The 15,082-nt window shown below is 37.1% G+C and overlaps 1 protein-coding gene across 1 annotated transcript; it reads right to left on the reverse strand.

Annotated features, from left to right (window-relative positions):
- Positions 1-6,441: 6,441 nt before the first annotated feature.
- LOC115524280 (protein CEBPZOS-like) lies at positions 6,442-6,651 on the reverse strand. The gene has a single exon (XM_030330701.1). The coding sequence runs from the start codon at positions 6,649-6,651 to the stop codon at positions 6,442-6,444; it is 210 nt and encodes a 69-aa protein (XP_030186561.1).
- Positions 6,652-15,082: the final 8,431 nt, after the last annotated feature.

Consider the following 15,082-nt stretch of genomic DNA (forward strand, 5'->3'; position numbering starts at 1 on the left):
CAAGTCTGTTAGGGCAGTTACCCTGCTATGACTTCTCTAAGCAAATGCATGACGGATTTATTCTCATAAGTATGCTGTATACCTTTTCGCTCTTTTTTCCATTTTTCTTTTCCTTGACATTTTACCAAAATAATACACTGGAAGATACTTATCCTAGATACCAGTGTGGTCCCCAGTTAGCCAGACAGATTTGTTCTGAATTAATGTTTGATCTTTGTGAGGTTGCTCTCACTGAACACTGCTAAGTAATGGAGGATATTACTTTCACGAGGGATTTTCAAATGCTGGCACCTTAAATAGCCCCCTTGCACCAGCCTAGTGTGTCAACGAACAGGTATTGATTAGATTTTTGCCACTTCTCTGCTTCCGGCTCCAAGAACCAAATACTTGAAACAGACTTTGGTTTCCTGGGTCAGTCTGCCCCGAGACACAGCATCCCCACCGCCGCCCCGATTGCCTCTTTCTGAGCAGCTCAGAACTGTACTTAAAGAGAGACCTGACTGATGGATTGCCTCCAACACCCTCAGGCTGAGGCTGCTACAGGTACTGTCTACTTGTAACCTCATCATCTCTTCCCAGGTCTGATTCACTAAGAAAAGCAGCCAGGCAGTATAATAGGATATCCTACTAATGAGTGCTCATTTATTTATTAATTCATCCATCATTGATTAAGTACCTATCAGGCTCTATGGGGGCACAAAGGAGCAAGTGAACTTAGCTCAGCCCCTACCCTCAAGAGAGCTTACACTGTTGTCGAAGGAGCTGGGAGAGAGACAGACGAGACGGTACACAGGAAGTTATGATCCTGTGCAAGGTGTGTGGTACAGGGGAGCTCCAGGTAGGTATTTGTCAGAATTAACTGAGCTGTGCAAACATAAGATTTGTGCACTTTGCTGTATGTAATATAATACACTTTAAAAAATTTTTTTTCAACGTTTATTTATTTTTGGGACAGAGAGAGACAGAGCATGAACGGGGGAGGGGCAGAGAGAGAGGGAGACACAGAATCGGAAACAGGCTCCAGGCTCTGAGCCATCAGCCCAGAGCCCGACGCGGGGCTCGAACTCACAGACCGCGAGATCGTGACCTGGCTGAAGTCGGACGCTTAACCGACTGCGCCACCCAGGCGCCCCAGTACACTTTTAAAAGTACTGTTAAAAAGGAACCTATTAAAGCATTTTTTAAAAAAATAACATTTGTTTGTAGCCCCCCCTTTCTCTGTTGCAAGGAACACTTCCTTCAGATTTGTTTTCATATTGCATTTATTTAAATATATTTACCTGTTATTTCTGATGTTTAGTTTGGGCCTTTATTTTCCCTTGGAAATGAAGATGTTTACTGATCCTTTATAAAGTAACCTACTTTGGGGGTATTTATGGCATTCGCATTTCACAGGCATAACACAAATTAAAACAGTGTTAAAATACTTTGAAAATGTTAACAGGCTATGGAAGCTCTAAATGATAATACAGCAGATGAGGGAAAACTTGCAAGTAATTTAGCAGTTTTGTGTGCACTTTCCCCCAGAGAGACAAAACTGAGTTCAAGCTATAAATATAAGCAATCAGCTCTGAGAGGGGCACCTGGATGGCTCAGTCGGTTGAGCGTCCGACTTCAGCTCAGGCCATGATTTTGTGATTCACAAGTTCGAGTCCCGCATCAGGCTCTGTGCTGACAGCTCGGAGCCTGGAACCTGCTTCAGCTTCTCTCTCTCTCTCTCTCTCTCTCTCTCTCTCTCTCTCTCTCTCTCTCTCCCTGCCCCTCCCCACTCGCACTCTATCTCTCTCTCTCTCACACACACAAATAAATACAAAAATTAAAAAAAACATTAAAAAAAAAAGAAATCAGGGGCGCCTGGGTGGCTCAGTCGGTTAAGCGTCCGACTTCAGCTCAGGTCACGATCTCACACTCCGTGAGTTCGAGCCCCGCGTCGGGCTCTGGGCTGATGGCTCAGAGCCTGGAGCCTGCTTCCGATTCTGTGTCTCCCTCTCTCTCTGCCCCTCCCCCGATCATGCTCTGTCTCTCTCTGTCTCAAAAATAAATAAACGTTAAAAAAAATTAAAAAAAAAAAAAGAAATCAGCACTGAGAATACATTTCAAAATCAAAACAGAACAGAGAAAACCCCAAAACCCAAAATGTCAAGCAAAAACAAATAAAAGAAATAGTCTAAAACAAAACTATGTGCCCCAAAGAGACATACTATAATAAAAAGGGACATAAATAGAACAATTTTAAAAAATTTTTTCTTAATGTTTATTTCTGAGAGAGAGGCAGAGTGCAAGCGGGGAAGGGGCAGAGAGAGAGAGAGGGAGACACAGAATCTGAAGCAGGCTCTAGGCTCTGAGCCGTCAGCACAGAGCCCGACACGGGGCACGAACCCACAAACGGCAAGATCATGACCTGAACTGAAGTCGGCGCTCAACCAACTGAGCCACCCAGGCAGCCCAAAATAGAACAATTTTTAATGACAGTATAGAAAATAACAGATCATCAAATATGATCTTTGAAACAGATATTAAAGATAGTTTTCAAAAATAAACTGTTCTATTTTTTAAGTGTTAAAATCCTGACACACTCAGTAAATCCCATGAGTAATGTATCAAGTAGTAATGTATTTGGTATTATGAATGTGTAAGTTTACAAGGCAGACCTTAAAAGTTTTGAAAGTGGGAAGAAGTATAATCAGTCATTCCTTCAGTGGTGACTTTGCAGTTTCAACTCTAACCAAGATCACTTTTTAGTTCACTGTGTTAAATTAAAGAAAGTATGACGTTGGCTAGAATTTGGCAGAAGTCACATATGGGGCTGCAAACACTATGGAAAATTAACCTATGCACATCTCAGGAACAGGATTGTGATTTTTGTGTATTTGCACTTCCCACTAGCCCTCAACTATCTCCCAGGATGCAGTTTACCCTAAGGCAATGGAGGTACAAATGTTTTCTGCTAGTAGTGACCCACAGGCACCAAATAATCCTTAATTTGCTCTTAAAGAGAACTTGGTTCAATCTTGCATTTTACAGCTGAGGAAACAGAGACCCTAAGAGTATGTAGCTCTTGCCCAACATAACCATCATTATCAGCTTCGTCATCATCTTGAACTTACCGTGCCCTCTCCATGTGCTGGCCACTGAGATGTATGCACATCGTACCATATCATCCTCTTACAATCCTCGGTGCTATTTTCACCCTTATTTATCAATGAGGAAATGAATGCTCAAAGCAATGGTATACCATGCTCAGGGTCACACAGGTGAAAGAAAAGTCTTGGGTTCCTCCTTCAGAGCCAGAATTCTTTTTTAAATTTTTTAAATTTATTTTATTTTTAACATGTGTTTATTTCTGAGAGACAGAGAGAGGCAGAGCACAAGCAGGGGAGGGGCAAGAGAGAGAAGGAGCCACAGAATCCGAAGCAGGCTCCAGGCTCTGAGCGGTCAGCACAGAGCCGGACCTGGGGCTTGAACCCACAGACCACGAGATCATGACCTGCTTAGAAGTGTGACACCTAACCGAAGGAGGCACCCAGGTGCCCCAGAGCCAGCATCATTAATCACTGTATCAAACTGCCTATTGATTGTGCTGTCATAGTTAGAGCTTAGGGCTCAGGACTACCAAACAGTCGGTACAGCTGATACACAATTTATCACATTTTAGGCATTCAAAGATACTGTGGAGCAAATGAATAAATGAAAACTATAAGCACAAAACATAATGTTACGTCTTCACAAATTTATCCGCAACAAATTTTCACCAATACATTTGAAAGAGTGGCTCCATCAACACAGTTACTTAGACATGCTTTATTTTCTTTCAAAATTACTTCTACATTTAATCACTATTTTAACAGAAAATAAAAGATACTTGAGAGAGGGAGAGTGTGCATTAACTGCCAGAAGTTGTGTCCTGAGAATATGGCTAACATATATGAGGATACATTGAAGAAAATAAGAATAAATATAAACAACAAAGAAATAATTAATGATAAAATTGAAACTAGTAGTTTTTTAAAGAATTAATATAACGTCAACTTTTTGAAGTTTCTAAAAAGATGGCCTATGTAGTATATAGTGATATGTATATACACATACCTATATTTCCCTAAATGAGCATTGACTTATATGTCAATATACTGTCTTCTGATACCCTTTATTGGTGCTTTAATGTCATCTAGCAGGTATTGAATAAAAATGTCAGTAAGGCAGACAAGAATTCGTTTTAATCTACCATAATCATATGTTACAGATTTTCTAAAAATTACAAATTTTATTATTTTTTAACATTTTTTAATGTTTATTTTTGAGAGAGAGAGAGTCAAAGCATGAGCAGGGGAGGGGCAGAAAGAAAGGGAGACACAGAATCTGAAGCAGGCTCCAGGCTCCAAGCTGTCAGCACAGAGCCGGATGCAGGGCTTGAACTCATGGATCGTGAGATCATGACCTGAGCTGAAGTCAGATGCTTATCCAACTGAGCCACCCACGCACCCCAGAAAATACACATTTAAAGTATATGTTCTACCCACACATTGTATTGCAAAACACACTCTTTATTTCTCCATTTTGATACCAACATGCTCAGTCCCAGACTTTCTTTTCAAGCCAAAAATATATCAATATATTCAATATCAGTTTATTCAACAAATATTTCCTGGCTACCCATTATGTGCCAAGCCCCTAGGATAAAGAAGGGGGCATTAGTCCTATTTTTGCATTCAAAAAAATAAGTAGCTCTGTCAACTTGGTGGTGAATTATACGTTAAAATTCAGTTGACCTTTAAAAAAGGCTAAAACTGTCTTTTTGCCAGATGTGTGATTGCCTGGGAAACTTTTATAACAAAGAGTCTAAATAGGTTTTTGCTTTTTCTTTTAAATTCTTCTTAGTATTTCAGAAGATAAGGAGCTTTTTTAAAATTAAAGATGGAAAAATTTTAAGTTATTACGAGTTAAACAGAGTTCATCTCTACAAAAGGAGAACTTATCCATGGATATTTTCATTTTAGGGGCAAAATCATATAATTCCTATAAGATATTGCAGCCAAATGTATTTTTTGAATTCATTGTGTAATATTTTTCACCACTGCTCAGCATTCCTAATAGCTTCTGTGATTTTTGTAGAAGTAATATCCACTCATTGTATAAAATATGAGCTAAATGTCCATCAAAACAGGAATAGATATGCAGCTAAAGAAAATAAACCAGAGTTTCTGGGATTAATCTGAAAAAAAATCTTAAATACAGAGTATTGAGCAAAATACATATTTATAGTATGATTACATTTCTTTCTTTTTTTTTCCTTTCTTGTCCTAGTCTTTTATTTGTTAACCAGTAATCTTTAAAAATAAATGCACAGGAATGCAAATTGGTACAGCCACTCTGGAGAACAGTATGGAGGTTCCTCAAAAAATTAAAACTAGGACTACCTTATGACCCAGCAACTACACTACTAAGTATTTACTCAAAGGATACAAAAATACAGAATCAAAGGGGTACATGCACCCCGATGTTTATAGCAGCACTAACAACAATAGCCAAATGAATGGATAAACAAATTGTGGTATGTGTATATATATATATATATATATATATATATATACACAAATATATACATTGTATATATATATAAATATATATATTTGTATTTATATACTATATATATAAATATATATGTATTTATATACATATAATGTATGAATAATACATACATATAATGTATGAATAATAAATGCATGGATAAACAAATTGTGGTATTTTATATATATATATATATATATATATATACGTATATATACACACACACACATACAAACACACACACACAATGGAATATTATTCGGCCATAACAGAATGAAATCTTGCCATTTGCAATGATGTGGATAGAGCTGGAGAGTATTATGCTAAGCAAAGTAAGTCAGAGAAAGACAAATACCACATGATTTCACTCATATGTGGAATTTAAGAAACAACAAATGTTCATGGGGGGGGGTTGGAAAAGAGAGGCAAATAAGGAAACAGACTCTTAAGTATAAAGAACAAACTGATGGTTAGTAGAGGCAAGGTCGGTTGGGGGATGTGTTAAATAGGTGATGGGGATTCGGAGGACACTTCTTGAGATGAGCCATGGGTGTTAAATGTAAGCAATGAATCACTAAATTCTTGAAACTAATATTACACTCTGTTAACTAACTGGAATTTAAATAAAAACTAAAAAACTAAAAAAAGAAACATTATAGTTAACTAAAAAAATAAATAAATGCAGAAGGAAAGCAACAAACAAAAGCGGGCGATCTGCATAGTGGGTGGAAAATGACCGTAAGCCACCGCACAAGAGAAGTTCCTGTTTTGTTCTGTGGGGCCAGGAGGTTACAGTACTGTGTGCTCACCTTTCTTCTCCCCGATGAAGGTCGCAAACAGCTAATTTTTGCTTTTCAACCATTTTTATTCATCTTATTCTCTGACTCCATACATTCCAGAAGGCTCAACGGATTTGTAATACACTTCCAAGATGAAGGGAAATTTCTTGCTCATTGTTTGCCTGACATGTTGGCTTGTGTCCATCTTATTAAACAAAAAATATGCTCCAAAAACACCCACAAATTCAACTACTAAAACTCCTTTAAAGATCTTCTTGGCCAGTGGTTCCACAGTGTGGGCCATCATGTAACCAACAGGCAGGTGAGTGGGCAGCAAGGGAGAACTGCATTGCTGTTTATAATGCTATACCCGAGACGCTTACATCTGATACCATTTCTATAAAACTTTAAGCCATATATAACAATACCATATAGTACTAAATGGCTGTACATAGTAAAAATATAAAAATCTCTGTGGGTCGATAAACAAGTTTGGAATAGTGGAGATGGAGAGAAAAGACTAGAAATGAGATCAAAGAAGGGTACCCAAGGGAGGAAGAGGTCAAATGTATTTGTACTAGACGAACAATTAACCTCTAGGCAGAACTTACAGGTGATTCTAGGGGCCCAATGCTGATGGCCTTTTGACCAATGTCAGAAAGTGGCTGTTTCCTATCATTTAATGTTTTCAGGTTGTTTAAGGTAAGAAAGTCACTCCTGACCTTATTTTCTTGTGGTTTGAGTACAAATCTTAATTCTGAAAAATAACAAAGAAAAAGGGAAAAGAAAGAAAAGTAAAAATAAAAAAATAAATAAAAGAAAAGCCTCTGAAATTGGCATAGTAAAATGTTGTTAAGAGCTGGCACTTTGAATTTCCAGTTCTGAGATGTTTATTATACTATACTTTATACTTTTCTATATACTTGAGCTGTGTCACAATTTAAAAACGTAAATTATATGAAATTAGAAATAAGAGAACACTTAAAAAAAATTCTGACAAGCCAAAAGGCCACAATTCTACCATCCAGAAATAGCCGCCTCTACATTTCGGTGTGTTTTTATAGTCCTATGTGTGGGAAATGAGACAATACTTTTTGTTACAATTTTAAAAAATTATATAAGTATATTTTCAGAATATAAATATTCATCCTCACATCTTTCCTGAATGACATTTCATTGTATTTCTGTAAAATGCTATATTTAATCAATCCTCCCTTCCTGGAAATACAGGCTGTTTCAACTTTCATAATTTGAAATAATGTTTTAACGAATGTTCTTCTACATGTATTTTCTATACACAACCATGATAACTTCCTTAAAGTATAGTTTTGTAAGTAAAGTTTCTGGGCCAAAACTATACACAGAACTTTAGGTTTAAAGCATATTTTGAAATTGCTTTCCAAAAAGATATTAAGCTACATTAACATGAGAGACCCTATATTCTCAGAATAGCACTTATTATTTAAAAAATCTTTAATAGTTGCGTAATATTGAATTTTACTCTTTTTACTATTAGAATTTTCTTTTTCACACCTTTGCCTATATCTTAGCCAGACATTTATCTTCTTTCCTATAGTTCTATAAGATTTTTATGTTAAATAAATTCACTTTTTCTTATGCATTTTGAATATTTTCTCTATGTTGTGTTTTGCCTTTCCTTTTAGTTTAGAGTGTTTTTAATGTCTTGAAATGTATAAGTTAAATCTATCAATATTTCCCTTTATGTTTTCTGCTTATATGTATAGTCATTTATGTAATCTGTAGCATTTCTGTTTCACTTTCTATTTGGATATTCAACACATATGGAGTTTATTTTAGTATATTTGGGCATATGGTGCTAGGAATCTAATTCTATTTTATTATAGATTATTACAAATAGTCGATCAGCTGTCTCCAAGGCATTCATTGAATAATCCAGACTTAACCTGCTAACTTGAATTTTTTTCAATACTTAATTCTCATATATTCTGTTTGTGAATTTTCCATTCTTTTGCCATAGTCAAATAAGTTATTTTTTTTTCACGAAAAGATGTATTTCTAGTACATTTTTGAAAGAACTTTAAGAATTGAGTTTTCCTACAGTTAACATTGTGTTAATTTTTTTTTTTTTTTTAGTATTTTTTTTTTCAACGTTTATTTATTTTTTGGGACAGAGAGAGACAGAGCATGAACGGGGGAAGGGCAGAGAGAGAGGGAGACACAGAATCGGAAACAGGCTCCAGGCTCTGAGCCATCAGCCCAGAGCCCGACGCGGGGCTCGAACTCACGGACCGCGAGATCGTGACCTGGCTGAAGTCGGACGCTTAACCGACTGCGCCACCCAGGCGCCCCGTGTGTTAAATTTTTTAATGCAATTGACATAACTTGAAGTTGTTCTTGGAATTCTCGTCTACTTATGCCTAGAGAAGATAAAAAATTGAGGCACAATCTATCGATTCCTGACATTTGGAATCATTCTAATCAAAATGAAAATCCAAGGAAATGGAATTTATAATCACAACAATTACAATATATGATGCACAAAGACTTAGGCAATACTGACCCTTCATTGGCTAAAATGATAATAACAGGAAGTTGCAAAGCTGGGCTAGCTTGTTATCCTTGCTTAAGCTACTGGGTGTTATCATCCACCTGATAGAAATCTCAGGTTTATACCTCTCTATTTTATTTCTATCTCTTCTTTGGGTCAGTGGAAAGGATGAAAATTCAAAGGACATGATCCAAACCTTCTTACTCTTATCCTCGTTCTCACCTTTGGACAATGAGTATTTGAATTTCTTACATTCTCCCTTCTCAAATTACATGAAATTACAGTTATTGCCATGGACGAGGGAATGTACATAAGATATTCCTTCATTGGACAAAACCCCCTGAGCCTTAAGATCTACATCTGCTGTATTTTTTAATTAAATGAGCTATAAATGTGCACAATGTCATTGCGATAGAAATTCATGAATGACTTGGCTAAAGCATCATGTTTCAAAGTAAATGTTTCAACCCTTATCTTTCCAGGTCTCCAGGAAGCTCAATAACCATTTTGCATTATAGGGATTTTAATATATGTAAATACAGAGAAAACAGGAACAACGAACTACCATGTGTCCATCACTGAATGCAAGTAATCATCAACATTCTGCTGTTTTTGTCTCAATAGCCTTTGATATGATGGCATCTCCCTCCTTTTCTTCTGACAACACACTATCCAAGTTTGCCCCTATCCATCTGGCAGTTCCTTCTCAGGCTCTTCCTCTTTTCCTTAAACTATCTGTTTCCCCTTGAACCCAACTACTCCCATGGCCTCATTTACCATATTTAAGCAACTCCTAAATTCATACATCCTGCTCAGATATCTTTTCCGGGGAACATTAAACTCAACATGACCAAATGTACACACATTATCTTTAAACTCTCCTTAGCACAGCTCCTCTCTGATGTCTCAAGAAATGATGTATCCATCCAATTACTCATAATGCAAACAGAGATCTGATCACTGATAATTTTCTCTTCCACAAAAAATTACCAAATTAGCCAACTTAGTGTCCTAAACACTTTTCAAGTATGTCTCCTTTCCATTTGCACTGTCAACACGATGATCAGCACTGTCTGATGAAATATAATGAAATCCGTACATCCAAGCCACACATAAAATTTTATATTTCCTGGTTGCCACATTAAAGAGGTAAGTTTAAGAAGACGTATCATTTAGTTCAATTTTTATCCCAGATATTGTCATTTTAAACATGTAAGCAATGTAAAATACTATCAATAAGATGTTTATACTCTTTTTTTTTTTTTCTTACGAAGTCTTTGCAATCTGGTGTGTATTTTGCACTGCTCAGGACATCCTAATTTGGACAAACCACACTTCAAGCACTGAGTGGCCACATGGAGCTGGTGCTCACCACATTGGAAGAGCAGTTTTAGTCCAAGCTGTGACCATCTCTTTTTGGTGGTGTCTGTTAATGGGCTTCAAACATTGCTACTTGGTTTCCTTTCAGTTCATTCTTTTGAATTTCCATTGGAAACTGGAGTTTCCATTCAGTTCATTATTTTTCCAATGCAGATCTGTCTCATGATTGCAAACTATAATCCTTTAGTGACTTTCCATTTTTCCTTTTTGGCTAAAATCTGAGACTCCTAACATAACCTACAACACTCTCCTTGATCTGATCACATTTGATATCTCCAATCTGTGTCATGTACAAAGCCTCTTCCCATTCACAGCCTTTATACAAGCTTGAAATATTCTTGTTCCTATCATCTTTATTTATTAGCGTAAGTGTCGCTTACTTAGAGAAATCTTCCTTGACACCACGTTCCTCTTGTTCCTCCCAAGAATCCAATTACGTTGTCTTTCTACCCACAATGCTTTTACTTCATGGCGAAAATTATTTGTGTTATTATTTGTTCAAGACAGGCCTCCAATTTGGGTCTGCTAGTTATTCTGGTTCGTCTTTATATCTCCTCACCAAGAATAGTGCTTTGTACTGAATAAATATAGGCTAAATGTATAAATTTTACTTTCTTAGCATTATTCACATGAGAAAAAGCTGAGGTTACCAAGATGGGCTTAGACCAATCATGATTCACATCCCCAGTCTAGGGAAGGGACTCTTATCCTTGAGCACAAAGACACCTCATCCTTGAACAAAATTACTATTCTGTGAACAAGAAAAAAAAGAAGAGGTGGCTATTGGGTATGCTACCAGCGCTGTCTACCAGAAATTTCCAATTTATCTTTGTGATAGACTGTTCACCTACTTCGGCTTACAGCAGCCCAAGAAAAGCAAGACTGAGCCATCTGGAGATAAATTTGTGGATGGAGGTTTTATTTTGTTTTTAAACTATAAAAATAAAGAGGAAGAAACACACTGTATTAGTCAGGTTCTGCAGAGAAACAGAACCAATAGGATATATATATATATATATATATATATATATATATATACATATGAAAAGATTTATTATAGAAATTGGCTCACGCGATTATGGAGGCCGAGAAGTCCCACAGTCAGCTGTCTGCAAGCTGGAGAACCAGGAAAGCTGATAATATAATTCAGTCCAAGTCCAAAGGCCTGAGAATGAGGAGCTGCTATGTCCAAGGACAAGAGAAGATGGACATCCCAGCTCAAGAACAAAGAAAGAGAATTTCTCCTTTCTCTGTCCTATTGTACTGTTAAAGCCCTCAATGATTGACGATACCCATTTATACTAGTGAGGGGAGATTTCTTTACTCAGTCTACTGATTCAGATGCTAATTGTTTGGGGAAATACCTTCACAGACACACTCAGAAATAATGTTTTATGAGCTGTCTGAGCATCACTTGGTCCACTCAGATTGACACATGAAGTTAACCATTACACATGCACTATTAACTAACATTCACAAACATTTTCCTTCATCATCACATTTGGTCCTCCCAATAATTCTGGACAACCTCATTAAGTTAGTGTTATTACTTATCATCTTGCATAATTTACAAAGGAGAAATCTCAATCAAAAAGGTTAAGAGACTTGTCCAAGGATACTCAGAAATCACATAATGACTTGGACAAGGACATAGGTGTTCTTTTTTTTTTAATGGACATATGCTTTTTATTATTATGATGAATTTCTAAACTTTTTAAAAATTGTAATATTATTTATTTATTTATGTATGTATTTAATTACTTTTTAAATTTACATCCAAATTAGTTAGCATATAGTGCAACAATGATTTCAGGAGTAGATTCCTTAGGGCCCCTTACCCATTTAGCCCATCCCCCCTCTCCTCCAGTAACCCTCAGTTTGTTCTCCATATTTGAGTCTCTTCTGTTTTGTCCCCCTCCCTGTTTTTATATTATTTTTGTTTCCCTTTCCTTATGTTCATCTGTTTTGTCTCTTAAAGTCCTCATATGAGTGAAGTCATATGATTTTTGTCTTTCTCTGACTGACTAATTTCACTAAGCATAATACCCTCCAGTTTCATCCATGTAGTTGCAAATGGCAAGATTTCATTCTTTTTGATTGCCAAGTAATACCCCATTGTATATATACCCCACACCTTCTTCATCCATTCATCCATAGATGGACATTTGGGCTCTTTCCATACTTTGGCTATTGTTGATAGTGCTCCTATAAACATGGGGGTGCATGTGTCCCTTCAAAACAGCACACACGTATCCCTTGGATACATGCCTAGTAGTGCAATTGCTGGGTCATAGGGTAGTTCTATGTTTAGTTTTTTGAGGAACCTCCATACTATTTTCCAGAGTGGCTGCACCAGCTTGCATTGCCGCCAACAATGCAAAAGAGATCCTCTTTCTCCACATCCTCGCCAACATCTGTTGTTTCCTGAGTTGTTCATGTTAGCCATTCTGACAGGTGTAAGGTGGTATTTCATTGTGGTTTTGATTTATATTTCCCTGGTGATGAGTGATGTTGAGCATTTTTTCATGTGTCAGTTGGCCATCTGGATGTCTTCTTTGGAGAAGTGTCTATTCATGTCTTTTGCCCATTTCTTCACTCGATTATTTGTTCTTTGGGTGTTGAGTTTGATAATTTCTTTATAGATTTTGGATACTAACCCTTTATCTGATATGTCATTTGCAAATATCTTCTCCCATTCTGTCAGTTGCGTTTTAGTTTTGTTGATTGTTTCCTTTGCTGTGCAGAAGCTTTTTATTTTGATGAGGTCCCAGTAGTTCATTTTTGCTTTTGTTTCCCTTGCCTCCAGAGGCATGTTGAGTAAGAAGTTGCTGCAGCCAAGATCAAAGAGGTTTTTGCCTGCTTTCTCCTCAAGGATTTTGATGGCTTCCTGTCTTACACTGAGGTCTTTCATCCATTTTGAGTTTATTTTTGAGTGTATGGTGTAAGAAAGTGGTCCAGGTTCATTCTTCTGCATGTCGCTGTCCAGTTTTCCCAGCACCACTTGCTGAAGAGACTGTCTTTATTCCATTGGATATTCTTTCCTGCTTTGTCAAAGATTAGTTGCCCATACGTTTGTGGGTCCATTTCTGGGTTCTTTATTCTGTTCCATTGATCTGAGTGTCTGTTCTTGTGCCAGTACCATACTGTCTTGATGGTTACATCTTTGTAGCATAGCTTGAAGTCTGGGATTGTGATGCCTCCTTCTTTGGTTTTCTTTTTCAAGATTGCTTTAGCTATTCGGGGTCTTTTCTGGTTCCATACAAATTTTAGGATTATTTGTTCTAGCTCTATGAAGAATGCTCGTGTTATTTTGACAGGGATTGCATTGAATATGTAGATTGCTTTGGGTAGTATTGACATGAAAGAGGAGAGATCACAACCAACACAGCAGAAACAAAAACAATAATAAAAGAATATTACGAGCAATTATATGCCAATAAAATGGGCAATCTGGAAGAAATGGACAAATTCCTAGAATTTGTCCTAGAAACATATACACTACCAAAACTGAAACAGGAAGAAATAGAAAATTTGAACAGACCCATAACCAGTAACAAAATTGAATTAGTAATCAACAATCTCCCAAAAAACAAAAGCCCAGGGCCGGAGAGCTTTCCAAGGGAATTCTACCAAACATTTAAGGAAGAGTTAACACCTATTCTCTTGAAGCTGTTCCAAAAAATAGAAATGGAAGGAAAACTTCCAAACACTCTCTATGAAGCCAGAATTATCTTGATCCCAAAACCAGACAGAGACCCCCTAAAAAGGAGAACTATAGACCAATTTCCCTGATGAACATGGATGCAAAAATCCTCAACAAGATATGAGCCAACCAGATCCAACAATACACTAAAAAAATTATTCACTGCGACCAAGTGGGATTCATACCTGGGATGCAGGGCTGGTTCAATATCCACAAAACAATTAACGTGATTCATCACATCAATAAAAGAAAGGACAAGAATCATATGAGGCTCTCAATAGATGCAGAGAAAGCATTTGACAAAATACAGCATCCTTTCTTGATAAAAACCCTCAAGAAAGTAGGGATAGAAGGAGCATACCTCAAGATCATAAAAGCCATATATGAATGGCCCAATGCAAATATCATCGTCAATGGGGAAAAACTGACAGCTTTCCCCCTAAGGTCAGGAACAAGACAGGGATGTCTCCACTCTCGCCACTGTTATTCAACATAGTATTGGAAGTCTTAGCCTCTGCAATCAGACAACACAAAGAAATAAAAGGCATCCAAATCAGCCAGGAGGAGGTCAAACTTTCACTCTTAGCAGATGACATGATACTCCATATGGAAAGCCCAAAAGATTCCACCAAAAAACCGCTAGAATTGATTCACGAATTCAGCAAAGTTGCAGGATATAAAATCAATGCACAGAAATCGGTTGCATTCCTATACACCAACAATGAAGCAACAGAAAGGGAAATCAAGGAATCAATCCCATTTATAGTTGCATCAAAAACCATAAAATACCTAGGAATAAATCTAACCAGAGAGGTGAAAAACCTATACACTGAAAACTATAGAAAGCTTATGAAAGAAATTGAAGAAGATACAAAAAATGGAAAAAGATTCCATGCTCCTGGATAGGAAGAACAAATATTACGATGATTTTTTATGTTTATTTATTTATTTTGGGAAAGAGAGTACAAGTAGGGTAGGGACAGAGACAGATGGAGAGAAAGAATCTCAAGCAGGCTCCACCCTGTCAGCACAGAACCTGATGCGGGGCTGGATCTAATGAACTGTGAGATCACGACCTGAGCTGACATCAAGAGTCAGATGCTTTACCGACTGAGCCACCTA

This window comes from Lynx canadensis, chromosome C2 (genome assembly GCF_007474595.2).
Source record: "Lynx canadensis isolate LIC74 chromosome C2, mLynCan4.pri.v2, whole genome shotgun sequence".
Lineage (NCBI taxonomy): Eukaryota > Metazoa > Chordata > Mammalia > Carnivora > Felidae > Lynx > Lynx canadensis.